At 44.2% G+C, this 21,233-nt stretch overlaps 1 protein-coding gene across 1 annotated transcript in view; it reads right to left on the reverse strand.

Moving 5' to 3' along the window:
• CCDC158 (coiled-coil domain containing 158) overlaps positions 1-21,135 on the reverse strand; it is a 65,902-nt gene extending 44,767 nt beyond the window's left edge. The window contains exons 1-5 of the mRNA XM_068232707.1: positions 21,062-21,135; positions 16,633-16,675; positions 13,740-13,882; positions 10,314-10,552; positions 85-191 (exon numbers count right to left, since the gene is read on the reverse strand). Of these exons, the coding sequence (XP_068088808.1) occupies positions 85-191; positions 10,314-10,552; positions 13,740-13,882; positions 16,633-16,675; positions 21,062-21,074 (545 nt within the window). The 5' untranslated portion in view covers positions 21,075-21,135. The remainder of the gene's footprint in view (positions 1-84; positions 192-10,313; positions 10,553-13,739; positions 13,883-16,632; positions 16,676-21,061) is intronic.
• Between the last annotated feature and the right edge of the window lie 98 nt (positions 21,136-21,233).

The raw sequence follows: 21,233 nt of genomic DNA on the forward strand, positions 1-21,233 counted from the left end.
AGGACATACAATGGTTTAGAAGGTGCATGTAACTAAAATTATTACTGATATTTAAAGAGGAACACACAAAAAAAATCTGCTTACCACAAACCCAGCTCTGTGTTTTTTTTCATCAGTTCTAGCACTTTTGTATTTAGTTCAGTGGTTGACTGTCTGAGGGGGTGTAGCTGAGGCACATGAGTAGCCCTGTCCTGAAATGAACAGATAAATTACCTCAGGCGAAGGGCAAGATCAGCATTACATGTAGTTTTACAGATTTCACTTATTACAACAGCACCTTCAGTAAATTACCACAATAGAGTACACATTAATATCTGTTTTATACTCTGTGGATGTTTAAAAAGAAATATATTGATTAGCCATTACAGTGGCACAGAGACATTACAGTCTAGTCCAAGTCTATGTCTTGTAGGCTTTTCTCTAGGTGCAACTGAAAAGAGAATTGTCTCCCCCCCCCTCCAATCTAGCCTTAAGCCTTGTGTACACCTACGAGGAACTGTCGCCAGCGGGATCTGGACTCTGTCAGGTAACGCAAAACTCAACAGGCACCCACAGGAGTGGAAGCACACAGGAGGGAGTGTGCTGAGAGGACACGTGCACTCTGCAGTGAAGCTGGGTCGAAAGTGGGTCAGGGTCTCTGAAGCAGGGATGTTCACCGGATTAATTTATGAGTAATCACGAATGATTACTCGTGATTCAAATAAAGTTTAACCACTTCACCACTGAGGGGTTTTACCCCCTGACCACCAGAGCAATTTTCACCTTTCAGCGCTCCTTCCATTCATTCGTCTATAACTTTATTATTACTTATCCCAATGAAATGAACTATATCTTGTTTTTTTCGCCACCAATTAGGCTTTCTTTAGGTAGGACATTATGCCAAGAATTATTTTATTCTAAATGTGTTTTAATGGGGAAATAGGAAAAAATGTGGGAAAAAATTATTATTTTTCAGTTTTCGGCCATTATAGTTTTTAAATAAAGCATGCTACTGTAATTAAAACCCATGAAATGTATTAACCCATTTGTCCCGGTTATAAAACCATTTAAATTATGTCCCTATCACAATGTTTGGCGACAATATTTTATTTGGAAATAAAGGTGCATTTTTTTCAGTTTTGCATCCATCCCTAATTACAAGCCCGCAGTTTATAAAGTAACAGTGTTATACCCTCTTGACATAAAGATTTAAAAAGTTCAGTCCCTAAGCTAACTATTTATGTTGTTTTTTTTATTGTATTTTTTTTTTTATTATTACAAAAAAAAAAAAAAAAAATTGGGGAGTGTGGGAGGTAATGAGTTAATTTATTGTGTAAATGTAATGTTTGAATATGTAAAATGCTTTTAGGGTGTAGTTTACTATTTGGCCACAAGATGGCCACAGAGTGTTTGTTTACATGCGACCTGTAAGCGTCCGGAAGGACGCTTACAGGAAGCAGTAGGAGGCTGGGAGACTCACAATGATCTCGCTGTTTCTGAAAGAAGCAGCAGATCATTGCGGGGGCTAGATCAACGAACAGGAATGGATTTTCCCGTTCATTGATCTCCGGGCGAGCGGGCGGCGGCGTGCACGAGCGGCGGGTGCGCACGCACGAGCGGCGGGAGCGCGGACAGCGGCGGTAGCGCGGAAGGTACGGATTTCTCCGTCCCTGGTTTTTTAGGGGGGAAAAAAGGGGCGGAGAAATTCGTACCGCTGGGGGTAAAGTGGTTAATTGTTGCAGGTTTGCAGCAGGGATACAAGGGGTTATTTCCCCACAATTCCACCGTCCGCCCTGCGTTCCAAAGAGCTTGCACGCATCCTATTGGTCGCGTTGCAAGCCTCACACTGGCGCACTTCCTACTTCAAGCCGGAAGGAGGAAGTGCACCGGTGTTAGGCTTGCAACGCGACCAATATGACGCGTGCAAGCTCTTTGGAAGTAAATTCATCCGGTGAGCATCCCTGCTCTGCAGCACTAGTTGACTAGTGGAGTAAAATGCAGCTGAGTAAAATGTTTGTCAGGTATATCTTCTAAGGTAAAGTAACAATCCATTAAGGATGGAGTCACAAGAGTTGCTTCAGTGAAACAGCTATATATTTAGAATACAAATTAATGGCTCGTGAGCACATTGCCTAATTTGTTGCATTGTTGGCTATTTAGGTATCTTTAAAGGAATACTGTAGGGGGGTCGGGGGAAAATGAGTTTAAGTTACCCGGGGCTTCTAATGGTCCCCCGCAGACATCCTGTGCCCGCGCAGCCACTCACCAATGCTCCGGCCCTGCCTCTGGTTCACTTCTGGAATTTCAGACTTTAAAGTCTGAAAACCACTGCGCCTGCGTTGCCGTTTCCTTGCTTCCCCTGATGTCACCAGGAGCGCACGCCGCAGGCACAGACCATACTGGGCCTGCACAGTATGCTCCTGGTGCCATCAGCAAGAGTGAGGACACGGCAACACAGGCGCAGTGGTTTTCAGACTTTAAAGTCTGAAATTCCAGAAGTGAACCAGAGGCGGAGCCGGAGCATTGGTGAGTGGCTGCACGGGCACAGGATGTCTGTGTGGAACGATTAGAAGCCCTGGGTAACTTCAACTCATTTTCCCCCGACCCCCTACAGTATCCCTTTAAAGGTACTCATTAATGATACAATCTTGATTGTACCAACTTACCAAATTTACGTAATAGTAGGGTATGCAGAGTGAATATACTTTAGGTAGTCCTTCATTTAACATAGTGGTAAGGTTGTACAAGATCACAATTCTATCACTAACGGGAACCATGGCTGTTTGATCTGTTCATCATGCATTGAATCTGCTATAAGATCATTACTACTGGATACTGCTGTCACTCCTGCCACTACAACTAATGAAAGGAAGAATTGTTTTTATTTTGAGAAGCACATCTTTTAATACTATGGCCACTGGGTGACACTGTTCTGCTGAGGGAATCTATCAAACCATTCAACTCATTTAAATAAAATAATAACTATTATTCAAAACAAGAAATAATAATAATAATAATAATAATAATATTAATCGTTGTGCTTCCTAAAATTGCTCATACAAAATGCATTTATTTCAAAATATGGCTCTTTGACGTTTAATCACTATACTGCTGGAACAATCCTGTTTGCATATTAGCAGTGGCAGGGCTGCATCTTTTTAACCTTTACTAAAACTGTATCAGGCCCCATTCACACTTAAAAGCGCATAACGCCAGCGGTATGCGGGAGTGATTTTTCCACAATTACACGCAGAAAAATCACTGGACACTGCGGCAATTTTTCCGCGATCGCGTTTAGCGCTTCTATAGCACTGAAACGCGATCGCCAGGAAAAAAGGTGCAGGCTACACATTTGCGTTTGACGATTTGCGTTAATCACCGGCGATTAACGCAAATCGTCCAAGTAAGAATGGGCCCATAGGGGTTTATAGCGCTAGCGCTTGAGCGTTTTCCCAAAAACGCCGGCAAAACGCTCTAGTGCGAATGGGCCCTCACACTTTTTATGGTAGTCATTCAAGTTTGAGCAGTTGTTTGTTTTCTTTTTTCATGGCAACATGCTTTCTAGTAGTATTACAATTACCGTATTTTTCGCCGTATAAGACGCACTTTTTCTCCCTAAAAAATGGGGAGAAAAAGTCCCTGCGTCTTATACGGCAAAGGCAGGGAATCCCCGACTTCCATACGCCCGCCGATACGACCCGCCGCCATCGGGGATTCCCTGCCTGTGTCCCCCCAGCGTCCTCATGTGTCCCCGCTGGCCTGGCCTGCCCCCCACTTATGTCTCCGGTCCCCCCGCTTATGTCTCCGGGTCCCCTGCAGTCAGCGGGAGAAGCTTACCTCCTCCATCTTGCCCGCGGCGATTGAAGACATCCGGCTTCAGTGTGCGGCTTCCTCTAGTGCTGGCTTCTAATGAAGCGTCATCAAAGACGCGTCATTAGAAGCCGGCACTAGAGGAAGCCGCACGGGGAAGTCGGATGTCTTCAATCGCCGCGGGCAAGATGGAGGAGGTAAGCTGCTGCCGCTGACTGCAGGGGACCTGGAGACATAAGTGGGGGGACCAGAGACATAAGCGGGGGGCAGGCCAGGCCAGCGGGGACACATGGAGGAGGTAAGCTCAGCTGCTGCCGCTGACTGCAGGGGACCCGGAGACATAAGCGGGGGGGCCGGAGACATAAGCGGGGGGCAGGCCAGCGGGGACACATGAGGACGCTGGGGGGGGGCAAGAGGACACAGCAGGGCGACCACAGGGGACAGGAGGACACAGGAGGGAGACCACAGGGTACAGAGAGCACAAGAGGACACAGGGGGGCGACCACAGGGGGACCAGAGGACACAGGGGGGTGACCACAGGGTACAGGGGGGGGACATGAGGACACAGGAGGGACCACAGAGTACAGGGGGGGACCAGAGGACACGGGGGTGACCACAGTGCACAGGGGGGGGCAGAGGACACAGGGGGGCAACCGCAGGGGACAGGAGGGGACCAGAGGACACAAGGGGCAACCACAGGGCACAGGGGGGGACCAGAGGACACGGGGGAAACCACAGGGCACAGGGGGGACCAGAGGACACAGGAGGGCAACCACAGGATACAAGGGAGACCACAGGGGGGTAACTACAGGGGGCGGGACCAGAGCGCACAGGGGGAGACCAGAGGACACAGGGGGGAGACCAGAGGACACAGGGAGAGACCACAGGACACTTTAGGTAGACAGGGTGAGATAAGAGGACACATGAGGTACACAGGAGGACACCATTTGGGGGAGGTCATGTACAAGACACTCCTGAAATATGGACGCACCAGGTTTAGTTTATATTTTTTTCCCCTGGTTTTTGCCCACTAAACCTGGGTGCGTCTTATATTCCGGAGCGTCTTATACGGCGCGAATTATATAAATATCTCTTTACAAAAAAAAAAAACACATTTTCGTATTTGCCTGTGCTCTAAGGTTCCAAAAATGTGAATTCCCAAAATTCAAATATCCAATTCCAGTGTGAGCTCTTTTTAAAAATATGAAATATGTGTAGTAGAGTTGTATCTTATTTCCAAAAACAGTGTAAATTATTCATACATAATTAAAATGGATATATGACAGTTTTAAAACTGTAGATACAGCTAATAATCATACCACCTGAAACTTATTTCTAAATGTTGTCCTATACCTCACCAAGAAATTGGACTAATTTTAAACACTGAATATTATAAAATTACCATTTTTTACAAAACCTATAGTGAAGTATGGCTGCTTTAGAAGCGGGTTAGGAAGAGAGTTATTAATACTTTTATTTAATCTTCTACTGTTTACTCAAAAAATAATGCATTTGTACAACAAGTCACATCCATATAGATTTAATATTGTACCCTAAAAGGAAGAGAAAGGGGAAGGAATACCAGAAAGAGCTTTATTATAATGACATTGAATTCCCCCTTTGGCTAAGTATACAGGGAGTGCAGAATTATTAAGCAAATGAGTATTTTGACCACAGCATCCTCTTTATGCATGTTGTCTTACTCCAAGCTGAATAGGCTCGAAAGCCTACTACCAATTAAGCATATTAGGTGATGTGCATCTCTGTAATGAGAAGGGGTGTGGTCTAATGACATCAACACCCTATATCAGGTGTGCATAATTATTGGGCAACTTCCTTTCCTTTGGCAAAATGGGTCAAAAGAAGGACTTGACAGGCTCAGAAAAGTAGAAAATAGTGAGATATCTTGCAAAGGGATGCAGCACTCTTAAAATTGCAAAGCTTCTGAAGCGTGATCATCGAACAATCAAGCGTTTCATTCAAAATAGTCAACAGGGTCGCAAGAAGCGTGTGGAAAAACCAAGGCGCAAAATAACTGCCCATGAACTGAGAAAAGTCAAGCGTGCAGCTGCCAAGATGCCACTTGCCACCAGTTTGGCCATATTTCAGAGCTGCAACATCACTGGAGTGCCCAAAAGCACAAGGTGTGCAATACTCAGAGACATGGCCAAGGTAAGAAAGGCTGAAAGACGACCACCACTGAACAAGACACACAAGCTGAAACGTCAAGACTGGCCCAACAAATATCTCAAGACTGATTTTTTCTAAGGTTTTATTGACTGATGAAATGTTGATGGGCCAGATGGATGGGCCCGTGGCTGGATTGGTAAAGGGCAGAGAGCTCCACTCCGATTTAGACGCCAGCAAGGTGGAGGTGGAGTACTGGTTTGGGCTGGTATCATCAAAGATGAGCTTGTGGGGCCTTTTCGGGTTGAGGATGGAGTCAAGCTCAACTCCCAGTCCTACTGCCAGTTTCTGGAAGACACCTTCTTCAAGCAGTGGTACAGGAAGAAGTCTGCATCTTTCAAGAAAAACATGATTTTCATGCAGGACAATGCTCCATCACACGCATCCAAGTACTCCACAGCGTGGCTGGCAAGAAAGGGTATAAAAGAAGAAAAACTAATGACATGGCCTCCTTGTTCACCTGATCTGAACCCCATTGAGAACCTGTGGTCCATCATAAAATGTGAGATTTACAAGGAGGGAAAACAGTACACCTCTCTGAACAGTGTCTGGGAGGCTGTGGTTGCTGCTGCACGCAATGTTGATGGTGAACAGATCAAAACACTAACAGAATACATGGATGGCAGGCTTTTGAGTGTCCTTGCAAAGAAAGGTGGCTATATTGGTCACTGATTTGTTTTTGTTTTGTTTTTGAATGTCAGAAATGTATATTTGTGAATGTTGAGATGCTATATTGGTTTCACTGGTAAAAATAAATAATTGAAATGGGTATATATTTGTTTTTTGTTAAGTTGCCTAATAATTATGCACAGTAATAGTCACCTGCACACACAGATATCCCCCTAAATTAGCTAAAACTAAAAACAAACTAAAAACTACTTTCAAAAATATTCAGCTTTGATATTAATGAGTTTTTTGGGTTCATTAAGAACATGGTTGTTGTTCAATAATAAAATTATTCCACAAAAATACAACTTGCCTAATAATTCTGCACTCCCTGTACACAAAGTGATTTGCAAAATGTTGATTGGTTGGGAATGCCAAACCAAACACTGGCTTACCCTACCTTGGATCATCATGTGCCCACTCTCTGCAGCTGAGCCCTACATACCCAAGCTGCATCAGAAGCAGGAAATCTGGGCACCAATGGACAAATCGGGTGCCCCATAGACGCTAATGCAAATATTCACTATTGGGTACCAAAAGCAAAAATGTGGGTGCTTGATAAATAGCCGGTGCTGGGCCTAGTTTTTGAAAACTATCATTTTGAGATGTATAGTTTTTGAAATGTAATATTTTTGAAATACATTGGTTTTTTTTTTTTATTTACAGTGGGGTAGGGACGTGGGGAGGCGGTTGAGGTTAAGCATCAGGAAGAGGGGTTTCAGGGTTAGGTGTCAGGAAGGGAGGTTTAAGGGTTAGACGTCAGGAAGGGTGGTTTAGAATGAAGCATCAAGAAAGGAGGGGTTTTAGGGTTAGGCGTTAGGAAGGGAGGGTTTTGAGTTTAGGCGCCACTAAGTGGAAGGGGGGGGGGGTAGGTTAGGCATCAGCGGGGGGGAGGGTTCTGTGTGAGAGTAGGGTTAGGTTTATTTTTAGTAAAATATCGGTAACATTTACCAATGTTTTACTATCATCACTACCACTGTAAATATTTTTTGTTTTCATTTCACACCCAATTCACAACGGTATTTATCATTTAGACCCATCTCAGCTTCACCCTTCGCCCAAATTTCCTTGCGCCTCTATTTCATGCAAGGGCTGCATCTCACCCACACCAGCAACATATTGATTGCTCCTGTAGCAAACACGTCTCATTTCACAGTTGTTTTATTTATGCATTTCATTTACTGCTGGGTTCAAAATGTGGATAATATAGTATTGCTACAAGATGCAGACCAGGCACTGTCCCATTCCATGCATTTATTTCTTCTTCAAGATTAAAGGGATACTGTAGGGGGGGTCGGGGGAAAATGAGCTGAACTTACCCGGGGCTTCTAATGGTCCCCCGCAGACATCCTGTGTTGGCGCAGCCACTCACCGATGCTCCGGCCCCGCCTCTGGTTCACTTCTGGAATTTCTGACTTTAAAGTCAGAAAACCACTGCGCCTGCACGCCCGTGTCCTCGCTCCCGCTGATGTCACCAGGAGTGTACTGCGCAGACACAGACCATACTGGGCCTGCGCTGTGCGCTCTTGATGACATCAGCGGGATCGAGGACACGGCAACGCAGGCGCAGTGGTTTTCAGACTTTAAAGTCTGAAATTCCAGAAGTGAACCGGAGGCGGGGCCGGAGCATCGGTGAGTGGCTGGGCGGGCACAGGATGTCTGCGGGGGACTGTTAGACGCCCCGGGTAAGTTCAACTCATTTTCCCCTGACCCCCCTACAGTATCCCTTTAAAGCCATTACAGCATCACAGTTCAATGAAGTGCTCGCCCTGTCACAGCGCTTGCTTATGTGCTTGTAAGGGCCTAGCTGTCCCGGACAAGCACGTGAGCAAGCGATGTGGCAGCGCAAAACAGCTGTAGTGCCCGTCCAATCACCCCATGGTCACCCCACCTCCTTCCACCGAATGCACACCACATGGAATAAGGTTTGATGTAACACTTCATTGAACTGTGATGCTGTAATGGCTGTAATCTTGAATCAGAAATAAATGAATGGAATGGGACAGTGCCTGGTCTGCATCTTGTAGCAATACGATTTGGTAGGCTCTTTCTTCTTTTCTTACACCGGTAGCACGTCCCTATGCGAAGTTAAGCCAGTAGTGCATACAGGTGGACTACAACATACATCTGCTGGACACGCAGCATAGTGGGACCCTCTTGCCTGCAAAGTGCAGAGCAATCCTTTCCCTTTTCTTACTGGCTTGACAAAATATGGATAATTTGCAGTTTTTAAACATATCAATATCCTTCCCCAAACAACTATCAGGATCCTTGATTCCTACTTTTCTAATGCTAACCTATTTTTTACGCCTTAGGCCACTACAATCTACAATGTATTGTGCAAACCATCCCTGCAAACCCCATGGTGGACAGGTCACACAAAAGAAAGTCAATTTGAAGGATCCTAGCTTCATTTTAAAAGAGACCATGTACTGGGTCCAGATCACAACTACACCCAAAGGTGTTTTCTACACTCTGTACATTTGTTGTTCTTACCCTGCAAAGGTTTCCTCTATCTTAGCGCAGGCAGCTGAAAACTGTTGACATTTGAACATAGCATGGATCTGCAGTTCTGCCCTGCCTCTCTGCTATATGCTTTCTCTCTCACACTCTTTCTATGAGTCACACTCTCAGCTTTCCTGTGTGAGAAGAAGAGACAGCAGCTCTGTGTGTTTAGTAACAGCATGGCTCATCACTCAGAAGTGAAGAGGGAGTTAGCAGAGAAGCTAAAGCTGGCCACTAACCGTCCAATTTCTAGCGAAAAATCGTTCGAGCGATCAGAAATTCTGATCGGACGAAAAATCGTTCACTACACCATCAGCTAACCAATAATTGCTTCCTATCTATCACGACCACCAAGAAAATCCAAATTTTCGTTCGACGAAAATTCATTCGGCCGACATTTTTTTCACTCGTTCATAATCGATTGTGTCCACCAATGGAGATTATTTACAACCAATCCGATCAGAATTTCTGATCGCTCTAACGATTTTTTGCTAGATATTGGACCGTTAGTGGCCAGCTTAAGCAGAGCTGCAGATCTGACAATGCTATGGAAGAATCTAAATACAGTTTTCAGCTGAGTGGATTCGAAAATTGAAAACAGCAACAGCACTTTTACTACATAATTTTCTAGTGGGATATAGTAGTGGATTTCAATACTTGGTTCCACAACAGTCTGCTTCTACATACACCCTTCTTGGTCATTTCTGATCAGTCCAGCAGAAGAATCCATTCCTTATCAATGAATAAACCTAACATTTTGAGGGTTGTTTGACAATTGGAAGTCAATATTGCAACATTTGAAGGTTAAACAGAGGGAAAAAATAGGAGTTCTGGACACATGGCAGCTGTCAATATGCTTATAAGTGCCCAGGCTGTGAAAATAAACAAAGTCTGTTTTCTAGAGTGAATCTATGTATGGTAAATACTATGTATTGTTGTTGCCTGAAATATTTGTCCAGCAGCAACCTGTAGCCCCTTTTAGATTTCAAGGTGAAACAAGAAGGATCACTTGTTTTAGTCAAGAAAAATCTTCAGTGTGTATATAGCTTTATTATTTGAGGAACATAATGGAATGGTCTATGTTATTTGTCATCTAAAGATATCCCATCAGTGTTTCATAAAAAATAAACAAGTTAGAGTGATTTCTTTATCAATGTTTAACTTACTTCTTCAGATCTTCTACATGCATCGCTGAGCAGAGAAGAATAATCTGTCGGTGATGGTTTGACAGAGTATTTATCAGCCAGGCAGCTGGTTCCATCCAGGCCACTCTGCATCCCATTGCATCTTGTTGCTATGACACCTTCTTGGCTTCCATGAAGGGGGCTTTTTGACGTTAACACTTGAGACGTCACTGAAGACAGCAAGTCCTGACTCCCCCTTGCCGCACTTGAAGCACATAATACTAAGAAATACAAACATGTTTATGTATAATTTTACTCTCTCCGAAAAGTCAACAAATGTACTATATAGTAAAATGATCTCAAAAGTAGTAGTGGCAAAGATTTTGTCTGTTCCTGTTTAGACAAAACAGAGCCAGTGATGCAGAATGATGCAGATATCCACATACACACAATACTGTAGGTATACATTTTTTGCTAAACATAGACAGTGATCTCTACTTGTGCTGCCCGGGGATGGAGAAAAATACAGTATATCTTTCCCGGTACTTGTAGTATACTAGGCTTGTTTGACTCCATTTATGTTGAACTTCATACTTTTTATTACTCATACTGTTATATTTGCTTTTGTGCACAAGTAATATTGTCTATTTACAAATTACAAGTTCCCGAAGTACAGTTTACCTGCTCTAAAAGCTTTCATTGCATTTTATTGCATAGCTGTATTTATATATTATAATTACATATTTTATAATAAATGTAGTGAGATTTCTCACCAGTTTTTTACCTTCTCCTAACCATGCAAGCTGAAACACTGAGGCTAAGTTCACAGTGGGACGTTAAAGTTGCACGTTAAAACAGCATTTAACGCAGAATAACTCACTGAAATGAAAAATCAATGCCCTGTTCACAGTGCACACGTTGCGTTGGTGTCTAACGCTGCACGTTAAGTAAAAGTACTGCATGCAGTGCGTTATACACGTTATTAGCTGCGTTGGACTGTTTGCACATGACTTGGAAGCATACTTTTCATTGCCTGTATTTTTTACTGTATCTGCTGTATGCGACGGTAACGCTGCGTTGCCACTTTTTGGGCGCGTTGCGTTGTAAGCTTGCGGTGCGACTTTAACGTGGCATCAAAACGCAACGTCCCACTGTGAATCTAGCCTGACAGGGATGCTTACCAATTGAGGCTGATCAGGAAACAAAAACAAGATAACGTAATCATTTGAGTTTGGATCTAAAGGTGGGCAGATTGACTAAGAGACCGATCTCTGTCTAATCAGATCTGAGCAGAGAGAGATCTGTTAGCTGCCCATACGCTGAAAGGTGATTCCCAATCGATTTCAACATGAAATCTTTTGGGAATCGGCCCTGTAACGTCACCTCACCACCTCTGTCCCCCCACATGCTATATGTGCCCCCCAGTTCCTATGCATTAAGATATCTCGCCTATCCTCTGCCACTGCAAGTCCACCTGGACTTTTTCCGCATTCACTTCCCGCATGACTGCCATGCATATCACGTTGTGCGTGTGTAACACCATTGCTGAATCCGGAAGCCACGTGGAACCCAAATATGAAAAAGAGAAGGTGGACTTGTGCTGGCAGCGGACAGGTGAGATATTTTAATGCACAAGCACATGAAACATTCGGGTGGACAGCATCTGTAGGTTCTGTCGCATTCCTCATTTGCCATATCGCACACTGTTCCCGCCGGGCACCCAATAGACCATATCTGCCTGAGATTTTCCAGCATATTATCGAATTGGATGGTTGATCAGCCAACAAATTGCCAGATATATGGCCACTTCAGATCTAAACTTCCAACTGAAGAAGAAAGTGCTGTGTATAACTGGATGCTGTTCTGCCTCCAACTTTTTTCTGGGTAGTAGGTTTTATGCTGTAAATAGTCTTTGCAAACAAGAAATACTGAGTTTAATACCACTTTTATAACACCGCTTTACAGCTATACACCAGGAACATATACTACGAGATACAAATAGAAATGCACTGGCTTGAAACCTCACTTGCATGTATTTAGAAGTGCAGACAATTGTGCAGAGGAGGGCACCATACAGCTGTTTCGCGAGCTACCCTCGCATTGTCAGAGGCATGACTATAGGGTGCAGGGAGGGCAGTTGGTGAAGCCCTTGCCTTTCCCCACTCCATATTTCTACTGGCTGCATTGCTTTTCATGTGACTCTACCAAAAGCTAGTACAGCCCACTAAGGATTTCTACTTGAAGAGGGTAGGTTACAAGAATCAAAATACCTGTAAATATGAGAATACAGTCTCTACATATTTACAGTTACTACTATCCTAAATACAAAGAAGTAATGTAGAGATTTGCAATACTATAAATGACATCAGTAGCATAGCTAAGGAGCTATAGGCCCCAGTGTGAGTTTTACATTGCCCCTCCCTCCCCCAGCACTCTAAACATACAATTGATGCAGCACACTAAAACCTGCCAAGGACAACCACAGTGTCAGAGGTGCAAGAAGGAGCTGGGGAACAGTTTTGTTGAGGATTACTACTATTTAAAGCATCTATAGAAGTGATTATTACAAGCACAGGACCAATAAAGAGCCAATACTGTGGTTGAAGGAGGGCCCCGGTGCGGTCGAAACCTCTGCAACCCCTATTGCTACGCCACTGAATGACATATTAATATTCATATATGGATCATGATGATTTAAAGAGACTCCGTAACAAAAATTTCATCCGGTTTTCTTCCATCCTACAAGTTCCAAAATCTATTCTAATGTGCTCTGGCTTACTGCAGCACTTTCTACTATCACTATCTCTGTAATAAATCAACTTATCTCTCTCCTGTCAGACTTGTCGGCCTGTGTCTGGAAGGCTGCCAAGTTCTTCAGTGTTGTGGTTCTGTGATGCATCTCCCCCCTTCAGGCCCCTCTCTGCACACTGCCTGTGGGTTATTTAAATTAGTGCAGCCTCTCTCCGCTCTCTTATCTTTTACAAGCTGGATAAATCCTCCTCTGAGCTGGCTAGGCTTTCACATACTGAGGAATTACATGCAGGCACAGCTGCCTGCACTCTGCAGGAAGAAACAGCCTGACACTTCAGTGGATGATAGCTGCAGAGGGAAAGAAACACACAAATGATCTCTTGAGATTCAAAAGGAAGGCTGTATACAGCCTGCTTGTGTATGGATGTATTTTCTATGTGTGGACATACTGTACATCAACCTACTTCCTGTTTTGGTGGCCATTTTGTTTGTTTATAAACAAACTTTTCAAAACAGTTTTTAACCACTTTTAATGCGGCGGGGAGCGGTGAAATTGTGACAGAGGGTAATAGGAGATGTCCCCTAACACACTGGTATGTTTACTTTTGTGTGATTTTAACAATACAGATTCTCTTTAAGTAAATCAAAAAGCCAACAACTATGCAGTTCAGTTTAGAAATGTAAAGACTCTAGCAGAGTAGCGCACAGACAACATACATCTAGCGGTGGTATCACAGCCACTGGGTGTAGGCCTCTGGCAGTTCTGAGGCAGCGACAGCTGGTTTATTGTGTGTTCTGTAGCTCGTTCCACTTCTTTTTGCAATTTTTGGATTTCTTTAGTTTGTTCATCTAGCTCCGCTCTAGAGAAACAAATAAGGAAGGATTAAAATGTGCCCATAAAATGCCATGATATCTAATAAAGAGGGTTTTCCAAAACTGGAAATGACTGGAGGACAAAGCTGTGGAGTCAGTGTCCTGGAGTCGGCAGCAATTATCGGGTACCTGGAATCGGAGTTGTTAAAAAATTATAGCTGGCTGCAGACTCAAACAGAAAAGTAATTTTTTTTTAATAACACGGAATACCAAAACAACTTGTGTATCAACAACATACCTCTATTACGACTAAAGTTTAGATACCATTTAGGAAAACACTTTCTTTTTGATTACTTACTCATCTGGAAACATTAGTAAATGTTTGTTCAGGTAAATAGTGGGTCGCGTGTAAACTAGTCAGAGGGGAGGTACAGTGGTGTGAAAAACTATTTGCCCCCTTCCTGATTTCTTATTCTTTTGCATGTTTGTCACACTTAAATGTTTCTGCTCATCAAAAACCGTTAACTATTAGTCAAAGATAACATAATTCAACACAAAATGCAGTTTTAAATGATGGTTTTTATTATTTAGTGAGAGAAAAAAAACTCCAAATCTACATGGCCCTGTGTGAAAAAGTGATTGCCCCCCTTGTTTAAAAATAACTTAACTGTGGTTTATCACACCTGAGTTCAATTTCTGTAGTCACCCCCAGGCCTGATTACTGCCACACCTGTTTCAATCAAGAAATCACTTGAATAGGAGCTATCTGACACAGAGAAGTAGACCAAAAGCACCTCAAAAGCTAGACATCATGCCAAGATCCAAAGAAATTCAGGAACAAATTAGATCAAAGTACTGTAATTGAGATCTATCAGTCTGGTAAAGGTTATAAAGCCATTTCTAAAGCTTTGGGACTCCAGCGAACCACAGTGAGAGCCATTATCCACAAATGGCAAAAACATGGAACAGTGATGAACCTTCCCAGGAGTGGCTGGCCGACCAAAATTACCCCAAGAGCGCAGAGAAAACTCATTCGAGAGGCCACAAAAGACCCCAGGACAACATCTAAAGAACTGCAGGCCTCACTTGCCTCAATTAAGTTCATTGTTCATGACTCCACCATAAGAAAGAGACTGGGCAAAAACGGTCTGCATGGCAGATATCCAAGGCGCAAACCACTTTTAAGCAAAAAGAACATTAAGGCTCGTCTCAATTTTGCTAAAAAAAAATCTCAATGATTGGCAAGACTTTTGGGAAAATACCTTGTGGACCGACGAGACAAAAGTTGAACTTTTTGGAAGGTGCGTGTCCCGTTACATCTGGCATAGAAGTAACACAGCATTTCAGCAAAAGAACATCATACCAACAGTAAAATATGGTGGTGGTAGTGTGATGGTCTGGGGTTGTTTTGCTGCTTCAGGACCTGGAAGGCTTGCTGTGATAGATGGAACCATGAATTCTACTGTCTACCAAAAAATGTCCGGCCACATGTTTGTCAACTTAAGCTGAAGTGATCTTGGGTGCTGCAGCAGGACAATGACCCAAAACACACCAGCAAATCCACCTCTGAATGGCTGAAGAAAAACAAAATGAAGACTTTGGAGTGGCCTGGTCAAAGTCCTGACCTGAATCCTATTGAGATGTTGTGGCATGACCTTAAAAAGGCGGTTCATGCTAGAAAACCCTCAAATAAAGCTGAATTACAACAATTCTGCAAAGATGAGTGGCCCAGAATTCCTCCAGAGCGCTGTAAAAGACTCGTTGCAAGTTATCGCAAACGCTTGATTGCAGTTATTGCTGCTAAGGGTGGCCCAACCAGTTATTAGGTTCAGGGGGCAATTTCTTTTTCAAACAGGGCCATGTAGGTTTTGAGTTATTTTTCTCACTAAATAATAAAAACCATCATTTAAAACTGCATTTTGTGTTCAATTATGTTATCTTTGATTAATAGTTAGCGGTTTTTAATGAGTAGAAACATTTAAGTGTGACAAACATGCAAAAGAATAAGAAATCAGGAAGGGTGCAAATAGTTTTTCACACCACTGTATTTTGATAAAGCAGATGGTGAGAAAAACCAGGCTCATTGTTGTCACCGTGGGCTGTAATGGCTCATACACACGGGGTACGGCTGTCGCCGCAACCACGTGGCACGCGCGTGTGGCGGCGACAGGTCGCCCGTGTGTATGACGCGCACGCCCCGAACCGTCGCCCGTCGGAGCTGTCGCCAGGCGATTGACTTGTTCAATCGCCAGCTACAGCTGTCGCCGCAACTTCGCCGCAACTGTCGCTAGTCCGCGTGTGTATGCGGACTAGAGACAGGAGACTTAATGCAAGTGAATGGAGCATCCGGCTGGGGGATGCTCTATTCACAGACAGCTTCCGCCTCGTCTCTGCCTTTCTGGCAAGACGTGTGGATAGCTGTTGCCACCAAGGAGCTATCGCTCCCTGGTCTCTTGTAGCCATACAATGGGGGACAATTGTCCCCCGTGTGTATGTAGCTTAAGAGGTTAGCTCATCTATAATCACCAGTGGCAACTCTACAGAGTGCAACCCCAATGAGTCAGGCAGCACTCAGCCACTGATGTATACGGTATACTTACAGCCGACACATTTTATGTCACTGGAATGCCATCTCACAGTCCACAGTTATGTACAGTATATGCCTTTTACTTGGTCCTGTGTTTGCATATCAGATTCTTTTACTGACGTGTGCACCAGTCCCCACAGTTCTCCAAATAATAATAGTCATTCTAAGGTACATTTACTTAGGCATTACGCATAGTTTTATTGTTTGTACCTTAATGCCAGAATGCCTCTGCTGGCCATTGCCCTGGTAACATCTGAAAGAGAAAAGCGATCTTGTTACATGTTGATCACTGGTTACGAGTACAGATGACAATAGGACTGAAGTAAAACTGCAGCCTGTTATCTGCCATGTGGGCAGCACGCTCTGTATGTCACCACATTTTAGCAGACATACAATGAAACCAGTGCGTAGAAGCAGCAGCAATGACAAATAATGCTCCTGATTCATTAGACTTGGAGATTTCTCACAGGAGAGATCTTCATACATTTTTTTGATAAATATCTTTTGAGTCCCCAGCAATAAAAAGGTATTCAAAATAAATGTGGCCATACATCTCTCAATGTCACCATATCGTCGACCATCAGATAGATCCCTCTCTGACAGAATATGATCAGAGAGGGATCTATTACCAGCCCACACACTAAAGCCCAATCTACACGATACGATTCTTTGTGCGATTCGATTACAATTCTATTTATGATCCGATTAAATTCCGACATGTCCGATTGGGATTTGATTCGATTCAATTTGATTTGCCATTGCAAAACAATGGCAAATCAAATTGAATCAAATCCTGATCGGACATGTCAGATTTAATCGGATCGTAAATAGAATCGTAATCGAATCGCACAAAGAATCGTATCGTGTAGATGGGCCTTTAAAACAGATTTCAGCATGAAATCTATTGGAAATCGCCCCAGCACCACTGCCTGTCCGGACCTCCCCTCCCCACCCACCCCACCCAAGTGTATGCCCCCTTTGTGTACTCCTGTTTCTAAACATACACTTGAGAGGAGACTGGCCAGGAGACTTTTGGATCTTCAGAAAATGTAATGTTGTTACCACAACGCACCCAGTCGAGCACTTTCAAATGAGATTTTTCCAGCGTGCCAGATCGTTTCGATCTCTGCCAGATTCAATCATTATGATCTAATTGGCCGGATATTTTTCTAAGAAAGTCAAATCACAATTCAGTTATCTACTTTTCCACCAGCTAAACACTGAAAGGGGTATTTTGTAAACAAGATTAAAAAACAACAAACACTTGTGAGAATATTAAGGAGAGAAGATCACTGAACCGGGGCCAAATCCTCTATGCCTATTTGCCACCACCCTTTCGTTCAATCAGTATCCATAATGCTGAAAAGTCCAGCTCCCATATGGGTTGTGATTTATAAAGGAAGTCGGTGGTGGACACTGCTTCTTGCGCCCGCTTTTGAAACGGGCCTAATTGGCTTGAGTAACAAAAAATCCATTTCATCACTGCCAAAGCTTAAGAATTTTAAAGCTATACTAAGATATCTGCTTTTGGGGAAAAAAAAAAAAAAAAAAAACCTACCCTGTTGGCCATCACAGCCTGTCAAAGTGAATGCCCCATGATGTTGTCTGTATAATAAGATTCACCGGAGCCCCATATCAGCCGGATTCTGTGTGTTGCCCCGCCACCTTGAAGAAAAAGGCCTATATCTGATAAAGAAAGAGCAAGTGCCATTTTCTGCAAGGGGTGCAAGGGGTGGAGCTATGCACTGGAACCCAGCTGATACAGGGTTCCAGTGAATCTTATTGAAGACAATTTGTGTTGGGGCATTCTAACTTTTAACCACTTGAGGACCACAGTGTTAAACCCCCCTAAAGACCAGGCTACTTTTCACTAAATTGGCCACTGCAGCTTTTAGGGCTCGCTGCAGGGTCATACATGTCAGCACACAAGTGATTCCCCCTCTTTTCTCCCCACCAACAGACCTTTCTGCTGGTGGGGTCTGATCGCACCCCCAATGTTTATATTTATGTACTTGTACTCCCTCCCTCCCTCCGCCAGCCAATCACTGTGATCAGCTGTCATAGGCTTCAGCCTATAACAGCTGATCACTCTGGAGCCAATGGAGGTGACAGCTGTGTCACATGGCTGTCCCCAGTACAGCACTGCTGCGAATTGCAGCGCTGTACTCAGTGAAAAGATGGCGGTTTCGCTGTCTAACAGTCTTCCAAGCGGTGATCGCCGCTGGGAGACTGAAGGCTCGAGGAGATCTGCGCGCGATCTCCTGCACAAGCTAGCTCCAGGACCTGACGCCAATTGGCGTTAGGCGGTCCTGGGGCTGCCACCGCGGTCACGCCCATTGGTGTGACGCGGTCCCCAGGTACTTAAGCATTAGCATACCTCTGTTTTTTATGTACACCAGAGATGAACTTTAACTAAACTTATGCTGAATACTCACCTGAAGAAGCAGGAAGATGGATAACAGTAACATCACCAAATGACGAGCATTGCCCGATCCATCTTCCTGCCCTGGGGAACATGCGACGTCACACAACAGACGCAAACGAGAGTTCAAACGATTGTGGCACTTTGCGCAAAAGTCGCTGAGGATCTTAAAAATCCAATCTGGCATGACAACCGTTATTGTCATTTAGGCATGACAACCGTTATTGTCATATAACGCAAAGTGTCATTTGCCTAATCACGCACTCACACCCATGTCACGAGATCGTGGAAATGATTGCTAGTCGCTCAAAACCAAGCGCCGGTTGTCATTAGAATCACACACAAACTGCGACATGGGTACGAGCTTTAGGGATAGAGCTGTAGAGTAGCTGTTTAATAGAACTGAAAACTAGCCTTTGGTAAGAATATGTGTAGAGGGTGAAGACAGAAACAAAGAACATTGATCGGGTCCTAGGCAATCTAACTGTGGGCACATCTAAGGTCAACCATACAGTGGGCGATTGCCACCTGATCGGCAAACAGATAGATCCCTCTCTGATTGAATCTGATCACAGAAGGATCTATTGGCTGCCTATTAGTGCACAGATTTTCAACTTGAAATTGATTCACAACCTGTGGAGCTGCCGCCTGCTCGCCGCCCCCGTGTGCTCCCCCGGCCAGCAGTGATACATTACCTGTTCGCTGGCGCGAGTCCCTGGTCCATGCTGACACTTTCTCCGGCTGGCATGTCTCCTCTTCACTTCCTATCTCCTTCTGTGACAAGCGGAAGTACAAACAGCAGAGGGCACTCTACTGTTTAAACTTCGGCTTGTTGTCACAGGAGGAGACAGGCCAGCCAAAGAAAGTGTCAGCACGGACCGGGGAGTCGCGCCAGCGGACGGGTAATGTATCACTGTTGCTATGCTGCGTCGGTCAATCGCCGCTTCCAACAGACTCTATTGATTTTGGATGGAAATCGATCAGTCAACGTTTGCGTTATCAATTTCACAGCAGATTCGATCACAGTGATCGAATCTGCTGTATATCGGCGGTAAATCGACGCAGTGTATGGGTAGCTTAAAAGTGATGTGCAGGTATGTAATCTACAGGAGAATTCTTCCTTTATTACACATTATTCATGCACAATCTGAACCAGATGAAAAACAATACCTCTGCGTACAATGTACACAACTTTCTCAGTGGATTAATAAGTATGCAGGGATTGCATATGGAGAGTATAGTACCAGCGTAAGACTTAATTTGTACTCAACAACCCCAAATTGAACAACACATCAAATTAATTAATTCTGTATGAAAATATATGCAGCTTGAAAATGGACCCAACAAATTCTGCAAAGGTTGGATATGATTGGTCTGGTTTCAATCTGCATACATTTGCAAAAACCTATATCTCCATAGAATTATTTGCATCTTTTTGACCATCTCTCATAGTGACGCAACTACTCATTGGGTTTTATTCTTAAAGAGAAACCGAGGTGGGTTTTACAAATCCTAATTGCATACAGAGGCTGGGTCTGCATATAATGCCCAGCCTCTGTTGCTATATTATCTCCGCCCAGCCCCCCCCCCCCCCCCCCCCCCTCTGCTGTGCCCTCCAAAGTAAACTGCCGTGCTAGCGACACACAGCATGTCGCCAGCAGGCTGTTTACATGTATACTGTCATTCTCACAGCTCCCCCGCCAGTGGCATAGCTAAAGAGTTGTGGGCCCCGATGCAAGTTTTACAATGGGCCCCCCAAGCACTCTATACATAACAATTGATACGGCGCACTAAAACCTGCCAATGGCAACTACAGTGTCAGAGGTGCAAGAAGGGGATGGGCAACAGTTTGTTAATGATTACTACTATCCAAATTATCTATAGAAGTGATTATTATAAGCACAGGACCAATAGAGAGCTAATACTGTTGTTGAGGGAGGGCCCTTTTGGGCCCCTCTGGCCCAAGGGCCCCGATGCGGTCGCTACCTCTGCACCCCTATTGCTACGCCCCTGTCCCCTGCCTCCTCTATGTCGCCGCTCCCTGCCCCCTCCCCACTGATTAGTCTTTGACTCGTGTCGACACAGAGATATGGTCCCATTGAAAACAAGCAAGTCATTCAAACAACTTGTACACACACAGCCCAACAGTTGTGTGAGTTGATACAGCAGATGGATCAGCCAAACTGCCTGTTATCAGTCGCTTGTCTAGTCATTTACCACAAACACACATGCCCAATTGTTTTCCAACAGAGCAAAATCAGACAACAATCAGACGGTTGTGTTGGACATGTGTAGGAGCCTTAAAGCAGCCCATACACTCAGCCGATTTTCTGGCCGACCGATCGATCGCGATCGATCGATCGCAAATCGGTTGGCCAATCGACGGCCG

Source organism: Hyperolius riggenbachi, chromosome 1 (assembly GCF_040937935.1).
Source record: "Hyperolius riggenbachi isolate aHypRig1 chromosome 1, aHypRig1.pri, whole genome shotgun sequence".
NCBI lineage: Eukaryota > Metazoa > Chordata > Amphibia > Anura > Hyperoliidae > Hyperolius > Hyperolius riggenbachi.